The 22,427-nt window shown below is 34.5% G+C and overlaps 1 protein-coding gene across 14 annotated transcripts in view; it reads right to left on the bottom strand.

Annotated features, from left to right (window-relative positions):
• CAMK2D (calcium/calmodulin dependent protein kinase II delta) overlaps positions 1–22,427 on the bottom strand; it is a gene marked incomplete at both ends in the record, with an annotated part of 156,281 nt that overhangs the window by 8,115 nt on the left and 125,739 nt on the right. For 4 of the 14 annotated variants that reach the window (XM_079534698.1, XM_079534700.1, XM_079534699.1 and 1 more), the window contains 3 exons: positions 12,809–12,857; positions 15,441–15,482; positions 17,099–17,158. In XM_079534698.1, the coding sequence (XP_079390824.1) occupies positions 12,809–12,857; positions 15,441–15,482; positions 17,099–17,158 (151 nt within the window). Of the gene's footprint in view, positions 1–12,808; positions 12,858–15,440; positions 15,483–17,098; positions 17,159–21,399; positions 21,433–22,427 lie in introns of all 14 variants that reach the window. The other 10 variants (XM_079534704.1, XM_079534693.1, XM_079534705.1 and 7 more) reach the window with 6 other exon arrangements.

Raw genomic sequence — 22,427 nt, 5'->3', positions numbered from 1 at the left:
ATGGCAGATACAACATATCCTCATAAAAAAGAAGAATTTTTCTGGAATCAATTTGTCTCACAGACTATAGCCAGGCAAACTGAAAAAGTAGGAAATCTACTGAAAGAAACTTGGAGAGTAAAACTGCTAATTTCTAATTTTTTGCTTTGGAGATAGATGGAAGTACTGATACTACAGATATGGCTCAACTTGCCATTTTCATTAGAGGTACTGATAATGTATATAATGTCACTGAAGAAACGGTATTGTTGGTGCCATTCAAAGTCACAACTAAATCTCTTGAAGCAGTAAAAAAAATACAATAAAGCGATTTTCTTTAAACTTTGTCAATATATCTGGTCTAGCTTCTGATGGCACCCTGGTGATGGTTGGCTAAAAAAAAAAAAGAGACAATAAAATTAACAGAAGACAATGTGATTGCTGCCAGCAACTCATGACTGATGAAGTATCACTGAATCATACATAAAAATTATTTGCAAAAGCATTAAAAACGGGCAATGTCTCGCAAACTGTCACAAAAGCCACGAATTTCATGGAATCCAAGGGGCTGAATCATCACCAATTCCAGGAGTTCCTTAAAAGGATGGATGCTGATTAAGGAGACATCATATACTTTTCTAAAGGAAGGTGGCTTTCAAGGTAAAAAATACTTTATCATTTGTAAAATGAAATCAAGTCCTTTATGGAATGGAAAGGAAAATTTGTGCAAGAATGTGAACATTAAAAGTGGTTCACAGTTGTAGCATTTTTGGTGGACTTGGCTGCTTACTTGAATGATATAAACACCTGTCTTCAAGTTGAAAATCAAGTTATCTGTGCTATGATTCAAACCATAAAAGCATTTGAAATGAAACTTAAATTATGGCAAACTCAAGCTACAGCAAATAATTTCATGCATTTTGATGCTTTGGCTAAACACAGGCTTGCAAACAGAGAAAAGCATGCACTCTTGCTTTCTAGTTTGATACAGGAATTTGAGAATAAGTTCCAAGATTTAAAAAAAAAAAAAAAAAAAAAAAAATCATCGCTTTTTTGTATATTTGCAACTCAATGTAAATAAATCACCAGCAAATTTTCAGACAGAATGTACAGAGTTGCAATGAGACATTCAACTTCAAGAGAAGTTTGGTCATGTCTTTTAACTAGAATTTCTTAAGACCTGTCTTAACAGAGGAAAATGTCCCTCCCTTCACAATCGCACCTCATTCATGTCATTTTTTGGCACTACATATATTTGTGAACAGTTATTTTCAAGAATTAAGTGCAAGAAGAGTAATATTTCATTGAAAATCTCTGCTGAAAACCTTGAAAACTCACTAAGAATTGTAACCACTTTCACTGAACTAGATACTGATGCATTAGTTTCATAAAAACAGGGTCAAATATCCCACTAGTTTTATGTTTTTGTTGCTGTTTTTTGTGTTTTAATTAAAAGTACATTAAAAATGATAATATACATTAGTATAACTATATTATACATTACAATATATATACGTATATAATATATATATCTACATTATGCAGCTCAAGACAATTCCTGTTCTCCAAATCTAATAAACTTTGCTTGTTTTGAATTCTGTGAAAACTATGCTGTTTGATGTACAGTGGCAATTTTATGCTACTGTACTTTTTATTTAATATGCAGTAGTAATTCCATAAAGTACTTAAACTTAGGTTAATGCAGCTCAGATATCAATTATGCTCTCTCATTCTGTGATGAGATAATTAGATAAAACCAAAATGCACAGCTTCTTTGGCCTAAGTTCTACAACTCCTGCATATGCCGATTGTTAATTAAAAACCACTGATTTCTGCTATTCTACCTACAAAGTAAATGCTACCTGAAATACAACACTGTAATATTTGTGTGCAGTACTTACATACTAGTAATGGATTTGTGCTAATGAAAACAGCTAACAATAAACACCTTGGCAAGGTAATTATAACACTCACTGCACATTTTTAAAAAATCCTGGAGGGATGCTAAAGTCATAAGGCATTGGCAGCTGAAAAAAATACAGTCCCTTTTTTGGCATGTAAGTAGATATATGACTAATACAAAGGCAGTTCAAGCAAAATATTAGGAAGAACAGTTACAAAGAAGATCAAATAATAGGAAAAGAACAAAAGAAAACATATTCTAACATTGACTAAAATTATTTCCGTAGCTCTGCTGTGCCATGTATGTTAACTTCAAATGTGTTATCAATTTCTAACACGTTTCACTTTTTTCTACCCCACTCAACTACACAGCTGCAATAATCTTTCATAATTAATAATTACAGTAATAATTTTAATACAGCACACTCCTTATCAAGGACATTGGCCTGATAAAATTGAAGAGCACAGTATAGGGGACCTACCTTAATTTCTTACCAGAACAGTCCCAACAAAGAGCAATCAGAGGAAAGTATGCAGCTACTAATACTATTTTATGCTCTGAAAATAACCACAATCTGCAAAAAGAGGAAGAGACTACCAATTTAATCTGTACTGTATGCTGAACTTCGTCTGCATGGATGCACCAGATATTGCTCAGCTTCATATCATGAGCTGTCATCCCAGAAGTAGAGAAGAACACAAATGACACAAAATGTTTTAAAAAATCATTCTTTCCACACTAACATTTGAAAACTATTTGCTGATAATTTCCCTTGTAATTTATTGCACACAACAAAAGCCAAGAAGCTTATTTCTATGAAGGAAAAAAGTGAATGTTCCGCATGCAATAATGACAAATTGAATCTTAGACCTACATGACATACATCCAGATCCTCCTAAGACAAGGCATGCATTCAGGAGTTTTATCTTTCAAGAACTTCATTGAAAATTAGCCCAAGTAAGATCAGAGGTCATCCTTTAGCCCATCTCTTGTAGTTCAAAATATTTTAAACAATGATTTTGAATAAGATATTTGAGATGACATCTTGTGAGTAACATCTCTTTCCTTGTGCCTGCTGATTTAAATGATTCATTCTGATTCAACAACTTGTCATGTGGATGATTTGTAGGGGTTTCTGAGGTTACTCACTGTCTTCTACTTCTCGAAAACCCTGCAAGTCTATTGCCTGCCTATGAAAAAGTAATTCATTAGGTATGCAAGCAAATTTCTGAAAAATCATCCCAGCAATTCCATCTTATTATGGTGACAAATGAAATGAATGCATCTTCTATTTAAATCTTCATCATTTGGTGATGTTAAACTTGTCAGGTGCAGTAAATAGCTTTCCTTTTATTTATGCGAATTATTTCTAAATATTCTCTCTAATGTTTACACTGTGGCATATGTTGGCAAATGATTTTTTTTTAATGACAAACCATCTACAGTCTCAGAACAAAGCTGTTGTTATGGTCACTGTAGTTACAAGATATTGCACTAGTTTCACAACACATTAAATTAATCATGGAATCTGGCTGCTGACTCAAGAAATAATCATATTTAAAGACTCCATAACTGAGACATCAGTAAGCTTTGCCACTGTCAACATTTTTACTTAAATTGTGCTTCCACTCAGCTGATACTCAGAGAAATCTTTCGCTTTCCACTATTTTTTTTAACATGGAAAGTCAATGATCATCAGTTCTCTATCTCCTTCCTTTTAAATATTTTACTAAATTTTAAAAGCAATGAGTGTTGTGCTAATAACAATAATCCTCAATTATTTTATGAAATGTGGCATTTGCTTATTTTATTTATAGGAAAACTATGTTACTTTTAAAATTATATTCCTAAATACTTCAAGTACTTATTGAGATGCATTATTTTCCAGGATTTACTTTCACCTAGATGACAGACCTTCCTCAACACACCTGATTTATCTAATCTCTTTCTGATGCCTGTGATAGCAGATGGAAATCTACCAAGTTTACCAGCTAAGAAATCAATATTTTTCACACAGTTACATTTATATTATAATTGCTACTTTACCACAAATATAGAGTAAATTCAGTTCTGTAATACACAGAACTAACACTGTAGTCTATTTCAGTTCACACTTTCTTACCGCTGTGCTGTCACAAAACAAGAGTTCTACTGGCCTGTAGTTACCTGGGCCCTCCTTTCTGTCTTTCTTAAAAATGGGGGTGACATTTCCCTTTCTCCAGTCAACAAGGACTGACAGCCACAACTTTTCATGATTTATGATGGAGAACGATTTATGGCCACTTTTAAAACCATATTAAACTGGACATTTTTATCGCTTAGTGGAGGACAACGTGTGAAGTTACAGGGACTTTACAATTTCTTCAGTCATTAAAATTAGTTACTTAACTAACTGAAATAAGATACTTATAGGGACAAAGTTATTTTGAAGGCTCACAATGAAAAAAAATATTAGCAAGTCTGCTAATATTCAAAGTATATTCAGATACCAAATTAAATTCTGGTGTTTTTCCTACTAGTATTTTGGCAAGCTCTAAACGTAAGTCATATAACAAATCTGCTAGCAGGCTAACTACCAAATGTAGCAGCATCACCCAGTAGATTTACCAGAATATTTTTACCTGACAGTCTACCTTCTTGATAGCTAAGCAGCTGATTATTGTTTTATTGAATTCCTTAAACTGTATTTTATCTGCACTATTTTATAGGGGCTTTTTTGGAGAAGTTTATTTTGTGGAACAAAGTGACAAAGAAGCACGCTTGTTTCTGAAGTCACAGAATCAACAGAATATCAGATCTCCAACTTTCTTAATATGTCCTACTATACACTGTGCCATTTCTACACCACACCTAAATTGTTACCTATATTTAGTAGCAAAATGAGTATGAACATCTACATTTGAACTTTAACAGTGTCTTTCACACTATCAACTACTCAATGAAGCAGACAATGTGAGGCAGCTAGAATTCAGACCTGAAAATTTTGGGGATGCAATGGGATTTTCTGGGCATGTATACGCTGCAGGTGAAACAAAGCCTTATGGCAAATGTTACTAATAGTTTAAATATTATGCAAATCTGTCCTTCATATTAATTTCTCCCATCTTGAAGGCTCTGTGCAGTTTGCACTATCAGTATTTGTGTTCAACTTTGAATACAGTCACTTCACCTTACAGTACAGGAACAGCTTCTTCTATCCTCTGTGCAAGAAAATGTCTATAGCACAGTCTGTCACACTGATACACCATTAACTTCCTCTTCTGTCATAAGACGGTGAAAATCTTACTTAGAAATGTTTTTACAACTTCAGAAAACAATAATTCTCACTTGTTAACTTCCTCTTCTGTCATAAGACGGTGAAAATCTTACTTAGAAATGTTTTTACAACTTCAGAAAACAATAATTCTCACTTGTCCAAATAGCGATCTAAAGAATTAAGAGGAGCTCTTTCACTGCACAGCAGTGCTCTGTTTTCAGTATCAACAAGGTTCCAGGTTGCCAGTACCTAACTACCCTGTTTCTCACTATGAATAAAACTAATATTTTAGCATCACTTGTCAATACTCGTGACTCGAGACAGTCACAAGTCTCATAATCTCCAGAACTGATTCTTCTCTTGCTTGCATTAGTAGCACTTAGTTAAAATGCCACTCAACTGCAAAATAAGGCTCAGGTCAATTACACACAGCTTATCTTTTAAAGGACCCATTTAGACCTCACCTTTACCAGTGCATATGTCAATTCCTATTATCCTCATAGTATACAAGATCAGAATCTGCCAAGCAGAGTGCATATTCTTAAGAAATCATTCCCCATTTCAACTCGTAAGTTACTTCCCTGCTAAAGAATTTCTGAATGAATTTATAAACAGGAAATTCATCTACCCAAACCTCTTCTATTCTACCAGTGTGTAATCAACTAATATTTTACCATCTCCTCTCCTATTTACACTGTTCAAACTCTAAACATTTACTTAACAGCTGACTGGTCACAAATCATCACAGATCTCTTCTTAAGAAGACCTTGAAACTTTTCCATTGCCTTGGATTCATGCTGTTAATTTAACAACTGTTCCAGAGTTTAAAGTTTGGTTTAACAATGTTGATGCTAGAGAAAGTAACTTGATGGCATTCATAAACATAATAGGTAATTAATTAATTTTGAGACCCCATCCAGGATTCATGCCAGAGTTGAAGAGGAACATCTCTAAGGTGAATACTACTGCAGAGATAATCTCTGCAATATATAATTTGCTGAAATAATATCTTTTAAGAATTCACTATAATAACTTTTTTTTCCCCTTGAATAATAAAACCTGGCCAAAAAATGAATTGGTTAAAAAAAATTACAATTTACTTCCGTAAGACCAAAGGAACAATTATTCCTGGATTGGATACATCACAAAAAATCAAATTTTTTGTGCTACTCTCAGTTGATGGGGGACGGAAGAGAAGGAGAGACAAAAGAGATCATCTGAAAAGATGACTCTCAACTTACACAGTGAAGAGGAAGGAGTGGAGTGGGAGAACTCAGACTCAAGTGAATGACTCTGTGAGTTTTTATTTTTCATGGACTTGCCCGCTGAATTCATGGAAAGAAACACAACATATGAACAAACAAAGATGAAGAGGTAGAGTGTGATCAGAATCCTCATCAGACACTGGCAGCAGGAGAGGCCGCTGGGGCATGGCAAGGATGGTGACCACTGAGATGAAGAAGCAATGGAAGAAGAGAGGTGGTGGGTGGAATATAAATTCTCCATGTCACCCTCCTTTGTGAGAGCTGTATGAGGGTCAAGCAGATGTAAAGGAAAAGAAAGAGAAGGCCAAGAAAAAAAAAAAAAAAGGAATAATTTAATTACATGCAACAAGAACTCATAAAACTTTTGAGCACAGAATGTTTATGATGCACTTCTGGGAAGAAGTGAGGGTTTTAAAGAACAGCGGTAAAGGGCATAGCCATAAATGACTCTGTTCAGATGCCAGTACAGATTTAGCCTTCTGTCCAGAACTGGGATATACGGGGTTATGAAAGATCTTAAAAAATAATAATTCTTAGAATTTTAAAGGTTTTTCTCACAAAAGTATGCTCCAAGTAGTTTACATTCATTTCTTTCCCTGGTTAAAAAAACACAAAAATGCAAACGTGCACAAAAGAGGTGTAAAATGAAATAAATTAGCAAAATATCTGAAATTACATACTTCTAAAAGGTTAATGTTTTGAAATTGTGTACCTTTTAGATGTATCAAGAGGCAAAAACTAGCCAGAATTTATCTAATCTGTAAGTGCTCCAGTCCTCAGCAATTCTGTCCACTGGAAATCATCTATCGTACAAGCATTTCCATGAATTCACCAAGAGCAGCAAAACAATACCAAGGGAAATCTACCTTTCCTGACCAAGATAAATTAAACAGCTCAGCCTTGCATAAGTTTGCAAGCGTTGTTGGCAAAAGTAATGAGGATATTCTACAGCACTACTGAAAAAATAGAAAAATAAAAAAAAAAATCAATCTTCTATCAAAAAGATGCAGGCAAAGGATTCCAGTCTCATTAACAGAGGAAGTAGAAATCCCTCAAGAAATCCTCAAAAAAAGCACTGACTATAGCCCATTTTTCATTATGCTGTTTCTGTCCAGTCCTATCCTTATATTAAGGATTACTGTCATGCATATAAGCATGAATGACGAATCTGAACTATAGATTCAATTTCAGTCTCAAATTACAGAATCACAGAATGTCAGGAATTGCAAGCGACCTGGAAAAATCACCCAGTCCAATCCTCCTGCCGGAGCAGGAACACCTGGATCAGGTCACACAGCAACAGGTTCAGGCAGGTCTCGAATGCCTCTAGAAAAGGAGACCTCACAACCTCTCTGGGCAGCCTGTTTCAGTGTTCTTTCACCCTCATCATGAAGAAGATTTTTCTCATACTTATGTGGAACCTCTTTGAATTTATTAAAACTCACTAATAGTTGCCAAATACTATTTCCAATTAAAGAAATGTTCTGTTTCTAAAGATGTAAGTACATATGTAAGAAAAAGATACAGACATGAAGATGCTCAATATTATTTGAGAGAAAACCTGTGTGAAACTTAGATGAAAAACAAGCCTGAATACAGTTTTCAGGGTAAGGATGCCTTCAAATGTTAAAAAACAGCGATATCCTGACGTGAGAGAATACTGCATACATTCCCTGAAAATTGAGAGATAAGAATCTGCCCCTGAAGACAAATTTATAACATTTTATATTTCTAAATTGCTTTCTCTTTCTTTCTTTTTTTTTTTATCATAATAAAATCAGTTATCTGAGAGAATTCCCTCTGTTACTTCTGTGATCCCTATCACTTCAATCTAGCTGCACCTTTTGTCACTGTTGTCCTAGAAAACCTACATCCAGAAGTCAAGCTTGGTGTAAGACAGTATCTTTCCTCACAGTCCTGGCTAAAGTATATACTTTGAGCTTCTAGCAGGCAAGAACAACTATTCCCTGAATCATTCTAGAAATTAGACTGCTAGCTTTAATTCAAAATAAAACATTCTGAAAAGCAACTTGTCTTTTGAAAGCTAGAAAGAATGGATATGTCAGAGAAATACCATAGTGAAAAACAAGCAAGCTTACAAACAATTAATGTCAAGGAGATTAAACTTTTGTTTTTAAATAACAGAAAAATAAATCCCTATAAAATGAGCACACGATGTTTGATGAACAGGGCAGTGGTATGCCCAAGTATTAGGGCATGGACTCAATGCCAAAACAGCTGCACTGCTGTATGAGATCTCTGCGATCGTTCCAAATGTTACAGGTCACACTGTCATTCTTTGTGAGGAGAAAGCATCTCACCTTCCCACCACAGCAGATGAAGAACAACGCATCCTACTGTTTTCTCTTTTGCAAGCATACTAACATCTTTCAGCCTTTTGTAATCTCCAGAAAAGATACAATGCAATACTCTTTCCAGAGTACAGTCTCAAATCCTCTTACTAGTTCATCTGCTTATTGCTCTTTCTATCACTACTGCAAATAATGGATCAGAAACCTAAAAAAGTACAAAACTTCTTTACTTCATCTTACATCACTTATTAAGATTTTGTCCCTTGGACTTGTGATTATATACAAAATCCTTTTTTCCTGTTTTGAAAATGAAGTATATTATAGCCATCCAATCACTCCTAATTGTGATAATATAAAATTAAATCTAAGAATTAGGCAAAATATACTCATCATTGTTGTGTTTTTGTTTTTGTTTTTTAATTGCTTTTGAGACCTATTTCTGCATGCTAATCAAAATTTTGCAGATAAAAGTTTTGCAGTTATATCACCGAGTGGGGGCCCTGTAATTAAGCTGTTCATTTAATGAGGTTAGCTGGTAAACTACAGACAGTGGTTTGAAGGAAGCCATACTAAGTGCTATGACTAAAAGTAAATCACACTGTGTTTTCCTCTGCATCAGCTGCACATACCTGTAATTGTTCTCCAAGTCAACACTTTGCATTAACTCAGATCACTATTAGCAGGCTGCTATTTAAAGTGTGTGGGTACTGGCCACTAACATGCCCAAGATTTTGTTGAAGTGGAAGTGAAATGACTCATTAAAACTCTGGAAACCAAGTGCAATATCACCGACTTAACTAGAGCTAAATATAGTTTAACGTAAGTCACAATTTGCAGCTGCACTGCTCGTAGCAGTGGATAAAAATATGTCCACCAAAAGAAAGTCATTGTCAACTATGCAAAAGTTGAGAAATTTATATCAGTATGTAACACTGCAGAAATTAACTATACACCAACTAAGCTCTTCAGCTTTTCCCAAAGCAGTCCTAAGAGTAGCAGCAGAAGCAACACATTAAGCTGCCATAGGCTTGCTTTGCTTTCCTCTGCAAGCTGCCATGATGTAAATGACCAACAAATTCCACATGTACCATCATATAAAAATCTTCACTTTCAATACTGCACTTCATGCTTCAGATATTTGGTTACATCTCTTCCCCATTGTCAATGCAAACGGTATCTATTATATGTTGGATACTAAAGTAATGCTCAGGGTCACTTATTTTATCTCTAAAAGGTAGATGAATGACTGACATGAAAAAGATAATTCTTTATATATCAGTAAAATAAGTATAAAAAACACAATGTAAATAACTAATCCATAAAATGGATATAAGGATTTGCAAAGGTCATGACAATTCTGAAGACACTTCAGTTTTCAAACAGTCAACTAATATTTTCCACTAAAGAGTAATAGAACAGTGAAATTAAGTGAATGTGAAAGTCAAGAAGTATATTTAAAACACAGGCTTTTCATTACTTACATAGTGAAAGCATCCCAATGAAATGTATCTGACCTATGCTGAAATAACAGCTAATAGTAGTTTCTAATTTCTCTGCATGTAGTTTTCCTATGATTGAAGCAAAAATAAGTAAAAGCTTCATGCACTGGAGAAGGAATTTGACAAGTGAGAGCCTGAAAATCAAAATTTATACTTGTGATCACTCTTTAGAATTTCACGAGTAAGTGAAACCGTGTAAAATCTACACAGCCAAATATTACTGCAGAGGAAGTTTCTGAAATAACTACAAATAACTGCTTTTCTTACCCTGCTGTACTCTTAGCTGTTGGTCAGCCAATATAACAAAGGGGTACGCAAACTTTTTTGTTCATATGAGAATACTTTTCACATACATTACGAGTCAATTTTTTTCAAGAACTGTCAGTCTGTTCACTGAAACTTACAGTACATGGAATAAGAGTGTGACTTTGAGCTACGGAAGACTCTCATCATAGTAATATCAAGTATTTCTAAATAGAATTTACACATTTTTGTTTCTACTCTTTGCACAATTAGGAAATAACTCCCTACATAAAAGGTGTGTGATCTTAAAATAGCCTAGAAGAAATCAGCAACCTACAATAAATAGTCGATATTTTAAACATTCTAATAATCTAAGTAACTTTTCATTTTATTAACCTCTTCATAAATAGTATGTTGCAACTATCTAGATCCTACTGCTTGAATTTCTGTCTTCAAAACAGAACAATTTGTTTTCTTATTATTTTTAAAAAAACCTTCTAAACATCCTGCAGCATACATACTGTCATCTAGAAAGGTTGTCCTTTGCTGCTTCTCTATTGAATATTTCTGGGTTTGTTTGTTGGTCTTGTATTTGTGCAGAAACCCTCAGAAATATAAAACAGGTCTAATGTGTAAGCCTGTACAGAACATAGACTTACTCTTCTGCCACTGTGCATTTCCTCATACTCATTAGTGGAAGATAACCAAGGGAGCAATAAGAACACATGAAATGTCATCGTTTTCTGAGCATATCAGAAAGAGAAGAAACCTAGTTAGTAAATATTTCATTACATTCTGGATTTTTGCCCAGGAGATACCATCTTGGTCTTTATTTTGCTCTTCCCTTATAGGGCACAGGGAAGGAATTAGCACTTCTAATGCTATTCCCAACCCTCTGGTACACAAACTTTGCAGTAACAGAACAGTGGACTTGTATCTCCATGAATTCTTTAAATTTCTGTTGTTGATTCTTCTCAAATATTTGAAACGTAAGAACTCACTCTGCATAATAAAATATATGCTATACAAACCCCGGATATTACTTGATAGCACATGCAAGGCGAGTGGAATTCAAATCTGCTTGCCTTTAGAAACTGAAAATGTATCATTTCCAAAATAACCAAAGAAATTATTTACTTACAACATGAAGAACACACAATGTTGCCATGTAAATGATACTCATTTGAACTGTCACTCAGATAGTGGTGTCTCTCAATGAATAAATTGTCCTATATTGTATTCCTCATTTAATATTTGATTAGCAAACATCACTGAATCCTAAAACAGTATGCTATCAATGTATTAATCTGGCAATACTGGTATTTCCTTATGAACCATGGATAGCACCTGTACTACAAAACAGAAATTGAGTACTAGACATCTGTGATACAATTCTAAATACTTTATGACTGGATCTCTTCTAAATTCTAAAATGCTCTCATACTCTTCTGAGACAAATGAAGGCCTTGGGTGGATTCAAGCCTGCATTTTAAGGTGCAACTTGCTAATACATACTGTTAACAAGGATTCCTAAGGGAATCACACAGCTTACAACATTAAGCAACCCCCATACTATATAATGATTAACTAAGATTTCCCTTTTCTATTCCCTATATTTCTTTTTACTGCCATCTGTGGCTTGCATTTCACTTTTATTTGTAACATTTTTCTTAGAGGCTGAAAAACAATCATTTCTGTGAACCAGTGAAACACAAACTCAATATCTAGTTTGAAAAAAAAAATGTTATTAAATAGAGTAATGACAAAATGTAATATTTAGTGGGAAAAAAAAACACAAACAAAACAAAAAAAAACCCAACAATTTCTGTGAAGTTACAGAATTAATTATATGGGAAAGTAGTTGGTTTTCCTTTTTTGAAGAATGAAAGAATATTAAAGTAACTGAATGGCCAGAACAAAAGAGGAATATGAAGAAACACTGGCATCTGAACAGAATAAAAATTAAAATAGTGACCTCAAAAAAAACAAACAAACAAACAAAACAAAACTACAAAAATTGAATATCCAAACCAAATGCATGTTAGAAATGCATGCTATATTCTTCATCTGCTACCACCACTACTAGAATCACTATTTTAGCTAATAAGCCTTAATTTCATGTTCTTCATTTCAAAATGTCCAGTCAAATGACATTTGGAGAACTGAAAATCCAGTGACAAGTCTGAAACATATCAGAAGTAATGAAGAATGTAAAGATAGCTTCATTTAAAAAAGAAAAATAGTATCTTCTTTTATGATTCATTAGGAGTTTTGTGTTTAATAACCTAATGAAGTACATTCATGTAACTCATGTTACTGCTTCTCCAAATATTTCAAGCTTAAAATCATACCTTTCACATCTTCATCTTCAATGGTTGTATTGGAACTCTCTGTGGACTCCTGTTGAGAAGTAAATAAAAGCAGAATGTATAAAAGAAGCCAAGACTTATCTGTGAGCCTTTGCAAATTACAGTTAGTTACAGATATCATGCAAAGCCTGGAAGCAGAATGGGATGTAGTTCACAGACAAATGGTCACACACCAATTGAGACAATGTCACCTTAAACTGATGTAAAACATTGTCTCTCACTACAAAAGGGAACATAATAAATACATTTCCTGCTGTCTAGTGCTTTTACTTCACAGGAATGTAAAGGAAGTTTTTTTTTCTTTAACATCCAGCTGTACAAATTCCTTCTGAAATGTTAGATGAATTACTTCAGCCAAGTTAGAGGAGAGCTTGCCATTTTAACTGATTAATCAGTGATTAAACAGCTACGTAAAGTAAGTCATTTTTTGTTCCAGTTTTTAAATATGCGGACTTCTTCATGCTGCATATCAAAATTATTTTTCCACTCACAAGACATATGCAATGTACATTACAACAAAGTCTGGGAGTGATTTTAAGAAAACCAGATATTTCTGTCACTTTTAAGTTGTGATTGAAAAAAATCAAAGGAGATAGAGAATTGGTAAATTTACAATAACAATTGGAGAAACTGAACAATCTGTCAAGCAGCCATTCAGAGAAATGGCTCATCTATCAGATAGTTTAATTTAAACCTCCACGCTGTTAAAACGGCAAGAATACTGCATATCTCAGTCTTTCATGAATTACAAGATACATGAACTAATACAGATGAATTCAACAGGGCGTTGTCAAATCTAATAGGCAAATAGTTTTAGAAAGCATGATAGTTTTTGAAGTTGGTTTTTTATCTGCACTCTTTTTTTGAAAAGTACAATCAGCATTTTTTTTCTTCTTTTAATCCACAGCTCAATAGCAAAAGGGATTAACTGGGCTATTTGATATTGAAAGGCGGACACCAGAGATGGAATTGTATATAACTCTTTAAACAATTTTGCAGTTAAGTAATTAAACGAGACTTTGACAGTGCCCTTTATTTGCTAGCTCCTCACAAGGCTGAGAAGAAAGAATGTTCCAATAGTTAATGAATTACTTAGACCTTAAAAAACAAAATGTATGTGCATCCATAAATAAAACTACATGAATCAATTCACACACAAACAAAATCGAACAAGTCACCATGCTTTTCTGGTACTAGCTGGTGTTAGACATTTCACTCTACACAGATGTATCATGCTCTTTCACTTCAAGTATTAGATATTGATGAGTAAACAAAAACCCCACACGAGTACAAGCTGTGAACACCATGCACAAGCTCACACGGCAGATGTAGCCTGTAATATTGAAGCATCCACTCCAGTTGCCGTACTATAATGAACAGACTTTCGCAAAAATTTAGGAGAAACTCTCCAAATTAAGTGGTTTGTTTGTCTGCTGTGACATTTTGGGACATTAAGTATTTTATTTGCTATGATTAAATAATAAAGACAAGTAGATGTAGTCACGCCAATATTTTGTTTCCTTCTGGTCTTTAGTGGACTTCAGCAAAAAAGCTTAGATTAGAATTCAAACACAGGCTGTTTGTTGTCTTTGAGTTAAAACTTGGGGAGCTGAAAAAGCAGTAACATGAAAATAAAAGCTCGAAGTTCTACAGAGGACACAAAGGAACGGGGTATACAAGCACAATACACACCATCAGCATCGTCATGCTTGAAAATGTCTGCATGCGTTATTTTTTCACTCAGATTCAATCCTTCTCTCATAAAGAAATCACAAGTAGTTAGACTAGATGGACAAAATGACAATTCTTTATACCAGCACTGTAAACAGTGAAATTTTTGTTGAAATTTTTGTTCCTGCAAAGAACATTTTTGCAGGAACATATGTTATGTTCAAATGAATTATATTGCCTGGCCCTTTTCAAGTCCATGCATGGAAAAAAAAAAAAACAAACAACAAAAAAAACCCACAGAAAATAAACCACATGTTTCAGGAATCAGCTACCAAACACAAATGTCACAATACACACACACAAAAAGAAAGCAGCAGGAAGAAAAAAATGAATAAAAAGTAAGACCTCTTCGTCACTTGAAATGTTAATTTGTTTGGAAACAGCTCAGCGATGTTACGGAAGAAAACAAAGACCTGCACAAAAGGCACGTCACAACATGATATATAGGCATGCTGAGAAAAAACAGATGGGATAAATTGAAATTATATCTTTATCTAAGGAGACAACTGCACATGAAACTTGTTGGTATAATCTCACCACACTCTGAGAACAACGTTCTTTTTTTTCCTCTTAACTTAGAAAGGAGAATTTTCAGCTGAAATACACAGCATATTATGCTCCCTGAGCCTCGCTGCAGGGGGTGCAGAGCTCTGCCAATTGCTACTGACTTCCCTATGAGTTTCAGAACTGCAGCACCCAGCAGAACACACACAACTGATGGACACAGATGAAACAGGCTCAAGAGACACCAGATGTAATAAATGCAGGAATGAGACTTTCTTCAATAATTTCCTGGAAAACCCTTTTTGCCCTATTCTGCTGTAGAACACTGAATGAATTGTGGGATTTGAAAGGCAAGATGGAGTTGATTCTTTCTGAATACCTTATTTCCATCAGGGTTGTGGATAACTGTAGTTTGGGGCTCCTGAGCAAGAACAAAATAAAGAGAAAAAGAGTTCTCATTGGTAAACACATTCTCATTAGCCTGAGGGATGCAAGAAGAGCCAGCTCAGAAATGCTGAACAGTGACAAGAGCTGAAACAACTGTTAACTGTTGCCAGAGAATGAAACTGGATGCCTGTAATATAGACTTCCTCAACAGCAAGCCAGCAAAAAAAAGACCATCTCATCTAATGCAGCAGCATGCAGAGACCTTATTCATGACCAATGCAAGCAGGGCTTTGAAGCTCCTGAGACCTGCAGAGGCTTTTTTTTTTTTCCCCACAAGGTCACACTAAACTTTGCTCCTTTTCTTGTCTAAACCAGGCCAGACAAGAAGGCCAGGAATGACCTCTTTACTTTAAGCACATTTGCTTGTATTAGTATTAACACAACAGTGATGAAATAAAAATACAGATGGATTGATGAAGATTGTAGGAGCTAAGTATCTCCAAACGCTGCAGTATTTAGGAAAATATACCAATTGCTACCAATTGCTGCCCAGTTGGAGCTGCATAAAGTAAATGAAAGAGATCTTTGCATCACTTTCAAGTTAAATCTCCCCAAATCCTTTTCTCTTAACAAAAAAAAAAAAAATATATATATATATATATATATATGTCAAATAATGTTTGAAACAGCAGCTGGCCAGCATACTTTCTGCATGGACCACTGTAAGTGGCCATACCTGAGAACCTACAGACATATACTCATGTATGAAACCTCTTAACTGGCCCTTAACATTACTTCGCAATGTATGCTTCAGATTTAGGGGCACAAAAAAATTAAAGATGAAAAATCTGAATCAACATGTGTGACTTTTTCATGTTTCCAAAGTGATGCATGCAGGCATATGGGAAACCTCACTAAATTAGCTACTCATATATCAACACTTATATTTGTGACCCTTGTGACATGTGCGTGCCTTAGAAACAGGAGCTTGCAATAGAATCTGTTACGAACAGCACTGATTGGTAATATGTTCCTAGCAGTGCTTGTTAATGAGTAATGTCTCCCGCAGATTTAAATGCAAGAGAAATAAGCTAGAAAGTTTAGGACTACATGCCTCTAGATTCCAGGGAAGACTTGCAAAGTCCTGCTGAGTCTCAGGAAATATGGAATGAAAATCTGAATAAGGTCTAGTTTACGGTTACCTAGCAATAATCTTGTTGCTGTCCTTGACATCAGTACTTATACTAAGGCAAAAGCAGAGAATATATATATATATATTTTTTTTTTTTTTTGGCAGAAGGTTAGCATTAAAAAAATTCAAACAATCATCAGGCAAAATGCTAAGAGCAACATAAAAGCGCATTCTACTCACTTTCTGGCAGAGCATGCAAAAAATTCAACTATAGTTACAAATGCTATGACAATTGCATCCAGCTTCCACATAATGCTTTCTATTAATAAATACGCTGCAACAATGGACTTCCTCACACACAAAAAAAATCACCATAATTCAAACAAAAGGAGTTTTCAAAACCTGTTCTTAGAAAGCAAGCAGGGTAAATGCACGATAAAAGCAAAAAAAGATGGGAGAACAAACAGAAGACAGTAAAAAACTTCAAGATAGCATGAGAAGGAAGATTCCAGGTATACCAGCGCAGGGGTAGGAATATTTTCCTTGGGGCTGGTTACCACGTTCGTTTTGTTGTTTATCTGTAGGTATGCAGAAAATAGAAACAGACAGGCCTTAGAACTCTTAGTAGACACTGTATCTATATCTCTCTGTATAGAACATCTATATACAGATATAGATATCTATATATAGATATAGATATGGAAATAAAGAATCACAGAAAGATGAACTTATGAACTTGAAAGAACACTAACAATAGATCTTATAGCTAGCTGCAACCCCTCAAAAAAAATTAGCTACGACTTTTCAGATGCACTATATGAAGTTCTGTATACTGCATAGAAGATTTTGTCTGTGACACTTAAAAGAACAGAGAGCCTTTAAATAGTATTTAAAAACATTCAAGAAGAGAAAATAATTAATATGGGTTCGAGAAGAGTATTAATTTGTCACTATGACTTCGTATCATGCAACACTATTAAAAAATTGCACTCTACTTTACTTTTTATGTCTTAATTACTAATCACTACCATAAATAATATTTGATTCTTCATAGCTTTTCAGACATCCATAGATTATTTCTATTGTCTTCTGGGAACAAACCTGAATAAATATGACTGATGCTGGAAAGAGACTAGTGTCCCTTCAACTTTTTTTGGTGTTATTTTCTACAAAATAATTGCCAGCTGTGAACTTCGTTAACTAAAGTTTTCTGCAGTAACTGAACAGCAGCCTCTCAATTTTGGTACCATAAATTGAAACATAAGGTTTCACACTACAGTGTCTGTAGTCTTAAGCCACAAATCACTGCAGATCTGCTTAACTTACATCTAGGTCATCACGCTAATTCTTAAGCTTAGTGCAGCATCACCTTTACAAGACTTTTGACTTTTACTTATATAAACTTCCAGTGATGTTAGCAGTAATTGTAAAGTTATCTGATTCTTTAAATCCATTTTTTAAAATTCAGCTTTCATAAATATCATGGTATGAAGAGAACAGAAATATTGAAAATCATGTACCAAGCCACTGTTTACATGCACTAGAAAGCAAGACTTAATTATCAGTAAAATTAGTTAGAAATGTGTCACTTTTTCTTTCAAAATTACTAGAAAAAATTTTCATGTATGCTTCCATCATGTTTAATTTTAACAAGAGCAGTCCAAAGCAGCATGCAGAATTGGGTGCATAAACATAAGCCCTGAAAGGCTTAGATCCAAAAAATATCTACTGAACCTTTTAATCATAGTGCTCAATAAAAAAATGTGCAAAACAAAGAAATAAAAGTACAAAATTGTTTCCTTAATGAACTGTTGTATAACTTCATCATTTAAAAGAAAAAGCTCTAATAAACTTCTAAGGTATTTTTTCTTCCAAAAGAAGAAAAAAATGGTTTTCTTTCTGAAACCAATTAGCAAATGAAGATGTGTTATGTAATATATATGAAAAAGCATAAATAAAGAGGAAGTCCTAGAATAGGACTGAATAAAGAGAGCCATAACATCTGATTTCTAATTTAAACTACCCAATGACTCTGTAGCCTCACATGAAGTACTCGGCTTCTCAGCAGCGCAGTGTAGCACAGTGCTTCTGTCTGTACTAATGCTTTGGTTAATTCAAGTCACTGCAAGTTAGCACTGCTGGCAAAGTTCACTGAAGTCTATTAATGTCCTTGACAGTTTTTTACTATTATTTTACTTTGGTACAGGTGTGGCAGGTGATTTATTGATAGTCTGAATTACGCCTGCAGTTAAACTGAAGTCTCACATTGAATGTGTCTAGATTATAGAAATGCCATCAGGGTTTGCATTACCTAATGACAGACTGCAAATTTCCTCACCGTAACAAAGATTGACTTTGAAGAATACAAAACAGCCTAGCTAGTTAATAGCAGGGAATGTTGTTCTTAAACTACAAATTATTTAATAATATTTGTGATAGGGCCCATTTCCCCATGCAGGACAAAAATAAATTTCATTGATTTAAAATTGAAGTTCACATTGCTCTACAGTAGAATGACAAGAAACCAATTTTTCTTTTTAAATAACAGTCTTTCTACAGAAACTGTCATTAAGAGAAAATGTAAGTCATTATTGATCTCCAAGTGTTCATTTTATGTTCCAAGTTAGCTTAGTTATTCCAAGTTAAGTTTCATTTATCTATTCACTCCTACAAACTTTCAGTCATATTTCAGCCATAAGTTGCATGGGTGTCTGAACTCAAGACAGGGAGACAAGAATACTTTGGTGCATAATTTCACTCACACGGAGAGATATTAGTGAGTATTTCATACATTATTAACTTATCGAGAAATTTATGGGGCTGTGAGATTGGTAAAACCTGAACTCCTTACTCAGGAAAAACTTAAAAAAAACACACCCCACTACTTCAATAAATGAAAGTTCTCTACAGGAAAGCTATGGAATAGTGAGTACACATAGAACATTGCTTGACAGCATACTGATCTTCTAAAACAAGAGAAAAAATGTGTATTACGTTGTGTAATTAACAGTTCTTATCTGGCAACAACATAGTCCTTAGAAGACTACAAACAAAAAGCTCTTAACAAAAGGCACAGATGCACATAAAGTAAAAATATGAGAAAAGAAACAATTTCACCAGATTTCATACAGTCCTATTCAGTAGTAGCTTAATAAAAATAAAATAAAATAAGAAATGATATGCCAAATGAATGCCTGCTGTTGAATATATAATGAAAACGGGTTAATCAAATTCCAATTCCAATTTTGCCTGAGTAAGGAGAGCAGGCTTGGGTCCATACTCCCTTGATGAAAGCCCTATAAAAATAAATAATATCCATTACAGCTACTGCTGAAAACTGCAGGAAATATATTCAGAACTTCTTAAAACATAACAAGAATAGATCATTCATTATCAAAATCAGAAAGAGAAAACAACTAAAAATTAATTATTCTGTATACACAGAACTTTGAAACTTAGAGAGAAAACAGCAACAAGCCTTATACCTTCTCTCTCATAGAATATATACTTGTTCATCTATTAATGGACATTGTGTATTTGGCACTTATTTTAACAGGAGAGGGAAATGATTCCAAAAGGAATAAACAATTTTCATATGAAAAGTTTAATTATACCGATGTGGTTATCTTTCATTTGTTGTGAAGAAGGAAAACTAGTGCATCACTTGTCAAGTGCCACCCTTTTAGGTCTGATTGCGGTGCAGGCTGGTGCACGTACATAAATATGCCAACAGCTGAGCATGACTGCAGAATAACTACACATCTTTGGTCAAAATGTTACAAAAATATTTTAAGAAACAAGATCTGCAGCTTGGGGCTTAATCTTTCTAGTAGTACTTCTGTAATGAAAAGATAAAACCCACTTCACATTTGAGATACTAAAAATATCGTCACCGCATGTTTCCAGTAATTCTCATTTGGGCACTGTAACCACTGATCCTCTGTCAGTGAAACTCCACTCACCCGAAGAGCAGACAATTTACCTACATAACTGTATGCCTGCTCAGACCAGAACAGCACTTTTTGCCTTTCAAGGAGAGTTGCACATTCCAGTGAAAGGTGTGGATGAGGAGCATTTGCATCTCTACCTGCGGCAGCAGCACAATATGCCTGGGATATCACAGCAGATGATCACAGACCTCACAAAAGTCAGAATCAAAACCATAACAAACAGGAATACAACAGGTTGTTGTGTGCGATCGCAGAGGCCAAATGAATCCATAGCTATAGAGTAGGCTGAGGAGAAAGAAGAGAGGCTGACTGCCAGCTGGGATGTCTTGTGACAAAACTTTGAGCCACGAAGGAAGTTAGTTGGGAGACTGTAGTATAGAAGGGCTGTGAAATTATTTTTTGACTCCTAAGCAATTAGTATGGCATCCTGACGTATAGCTGCTCAATTAAAGAGGTTCACTGTGCAGAACAATGTAGTTTGAGTTATGTAATTAATATTATTAGCTTTAAATAAAAGGAGATTTTAAAAATTAATGGAAGGCTATTACAGGATTGCTATTCTGTTACTATTTTTATTTACTAAGGATAGCTGCGCATTGGCCAATGTTACATCTACTTTTTGTTTGTTTTCATATGTCCCCAGGCAAAATAAATAAATAAATAAATAAATAAATAAGTATCTTGCTTGGAAGAACTGCAGAACAATTCAGTGTGGATGGCATATAGCAACTGCAGGCTTAAAATTCACAAGGTTGTACTGTAAAGTCTTGCAGCTTCTTGCAGTATGTTGACAAAACTAAATGCAACTGTTTGATTTCTAGGTGTGAATGTTTCACCGGAGGAAAAATCTGTCAGATAAAGATCCTCACCATCATTTGAACACTCGAACTGGACTTCCTTTTCTGAATTGACCAGTCAGAGAGAAAGGAAAAGAAGAAAATGTGACTGGTTGGATTTAAAGTATCAATGCATGGCGTACAGTATATTTCTTTCTTTTTTTTTTTTTTAATAGGAAAAGACAGCTTAAGCTGTAGGAAAGAGTAGAAAAGCACTATGGAGAATACAGTACCTCAATAAAATAAATGACAAAAATAAGACTTCCCCAGATGTAAATTTACTCCCTTTGCTCCACATGACCATGCAGGCAAACAGTAGGTACAAAATGTGCTGAAATCCAAAGTATCAACTTAGGCAAAATTTTGGCAACAATTGTTTGTAGTATTATAATAAAAATTGAGATAGAATAATACCACTGTAGACCTGTAGGAGGAATGATATTTAAAAAAGAAAAGCTGTTCAGCTGAAGTACATAAAATTTATATATTCCACAATGACACGCATTAAGGATTTTCCACAGACATGACAGAAAAGTACTGAATGTGTGCTTCTCCAGATAAGTAAGATATCTACTTGTCAGTGAGAAGCACTGAAATCATGGTGCATTCACTTCATTTTCAGTCAGTCAAACTTATTTTATAGGAAAAGTGTGAGTATTTGAGAGAATAGGATCAAATATACTGTGAATCCATTATTTAAGTATACAATGTTTTGTTCAGGGAAAAAGTTAATAATAATAAATTAAAATTCAGGTCAAAGATACACTCCTGAGAAAATACATCGAGAACAGAAGAATTTCTTTTGCATCATACAGTGAAAGCCTGAGGCACTTATTTTAGTCTTCAAGATTTCTCCAAGAAAAAGAAATAAAATATTTTTCTCTGCTGAGTGGTTTTTTTTTTTTTCTGTCTGTTTTTCAAAGTATTTTTCCAGAATTTGTGAAGCATCTCTCCTCCTGCAGGATCTGGTGACATGAGAAAGGAGCTCTAAATCTGTATGAAAGCTGCCAAAATGTTCCCTTCTTAGCAAGATCTGTTCGTCAAGATGAGCTGAGTTGTTG

This window comes from Tetrao urogallus (genome assembly GCF_951394365.1).
Source record: "Tetrao urogallus genome assembly, chromosome: 4".
NCBI classification, from domain to species: domain Eukaryota; kingdom Metazoa; phylum Chordata; class Aves; order Galliformes; family Phasianidae; genus Tetrao; species Tetrao urogallus.
Note: the sequence above shows the minus strand (reverse complement) of the source record. Positions and strands in the feature narration are given on the sequence as shown.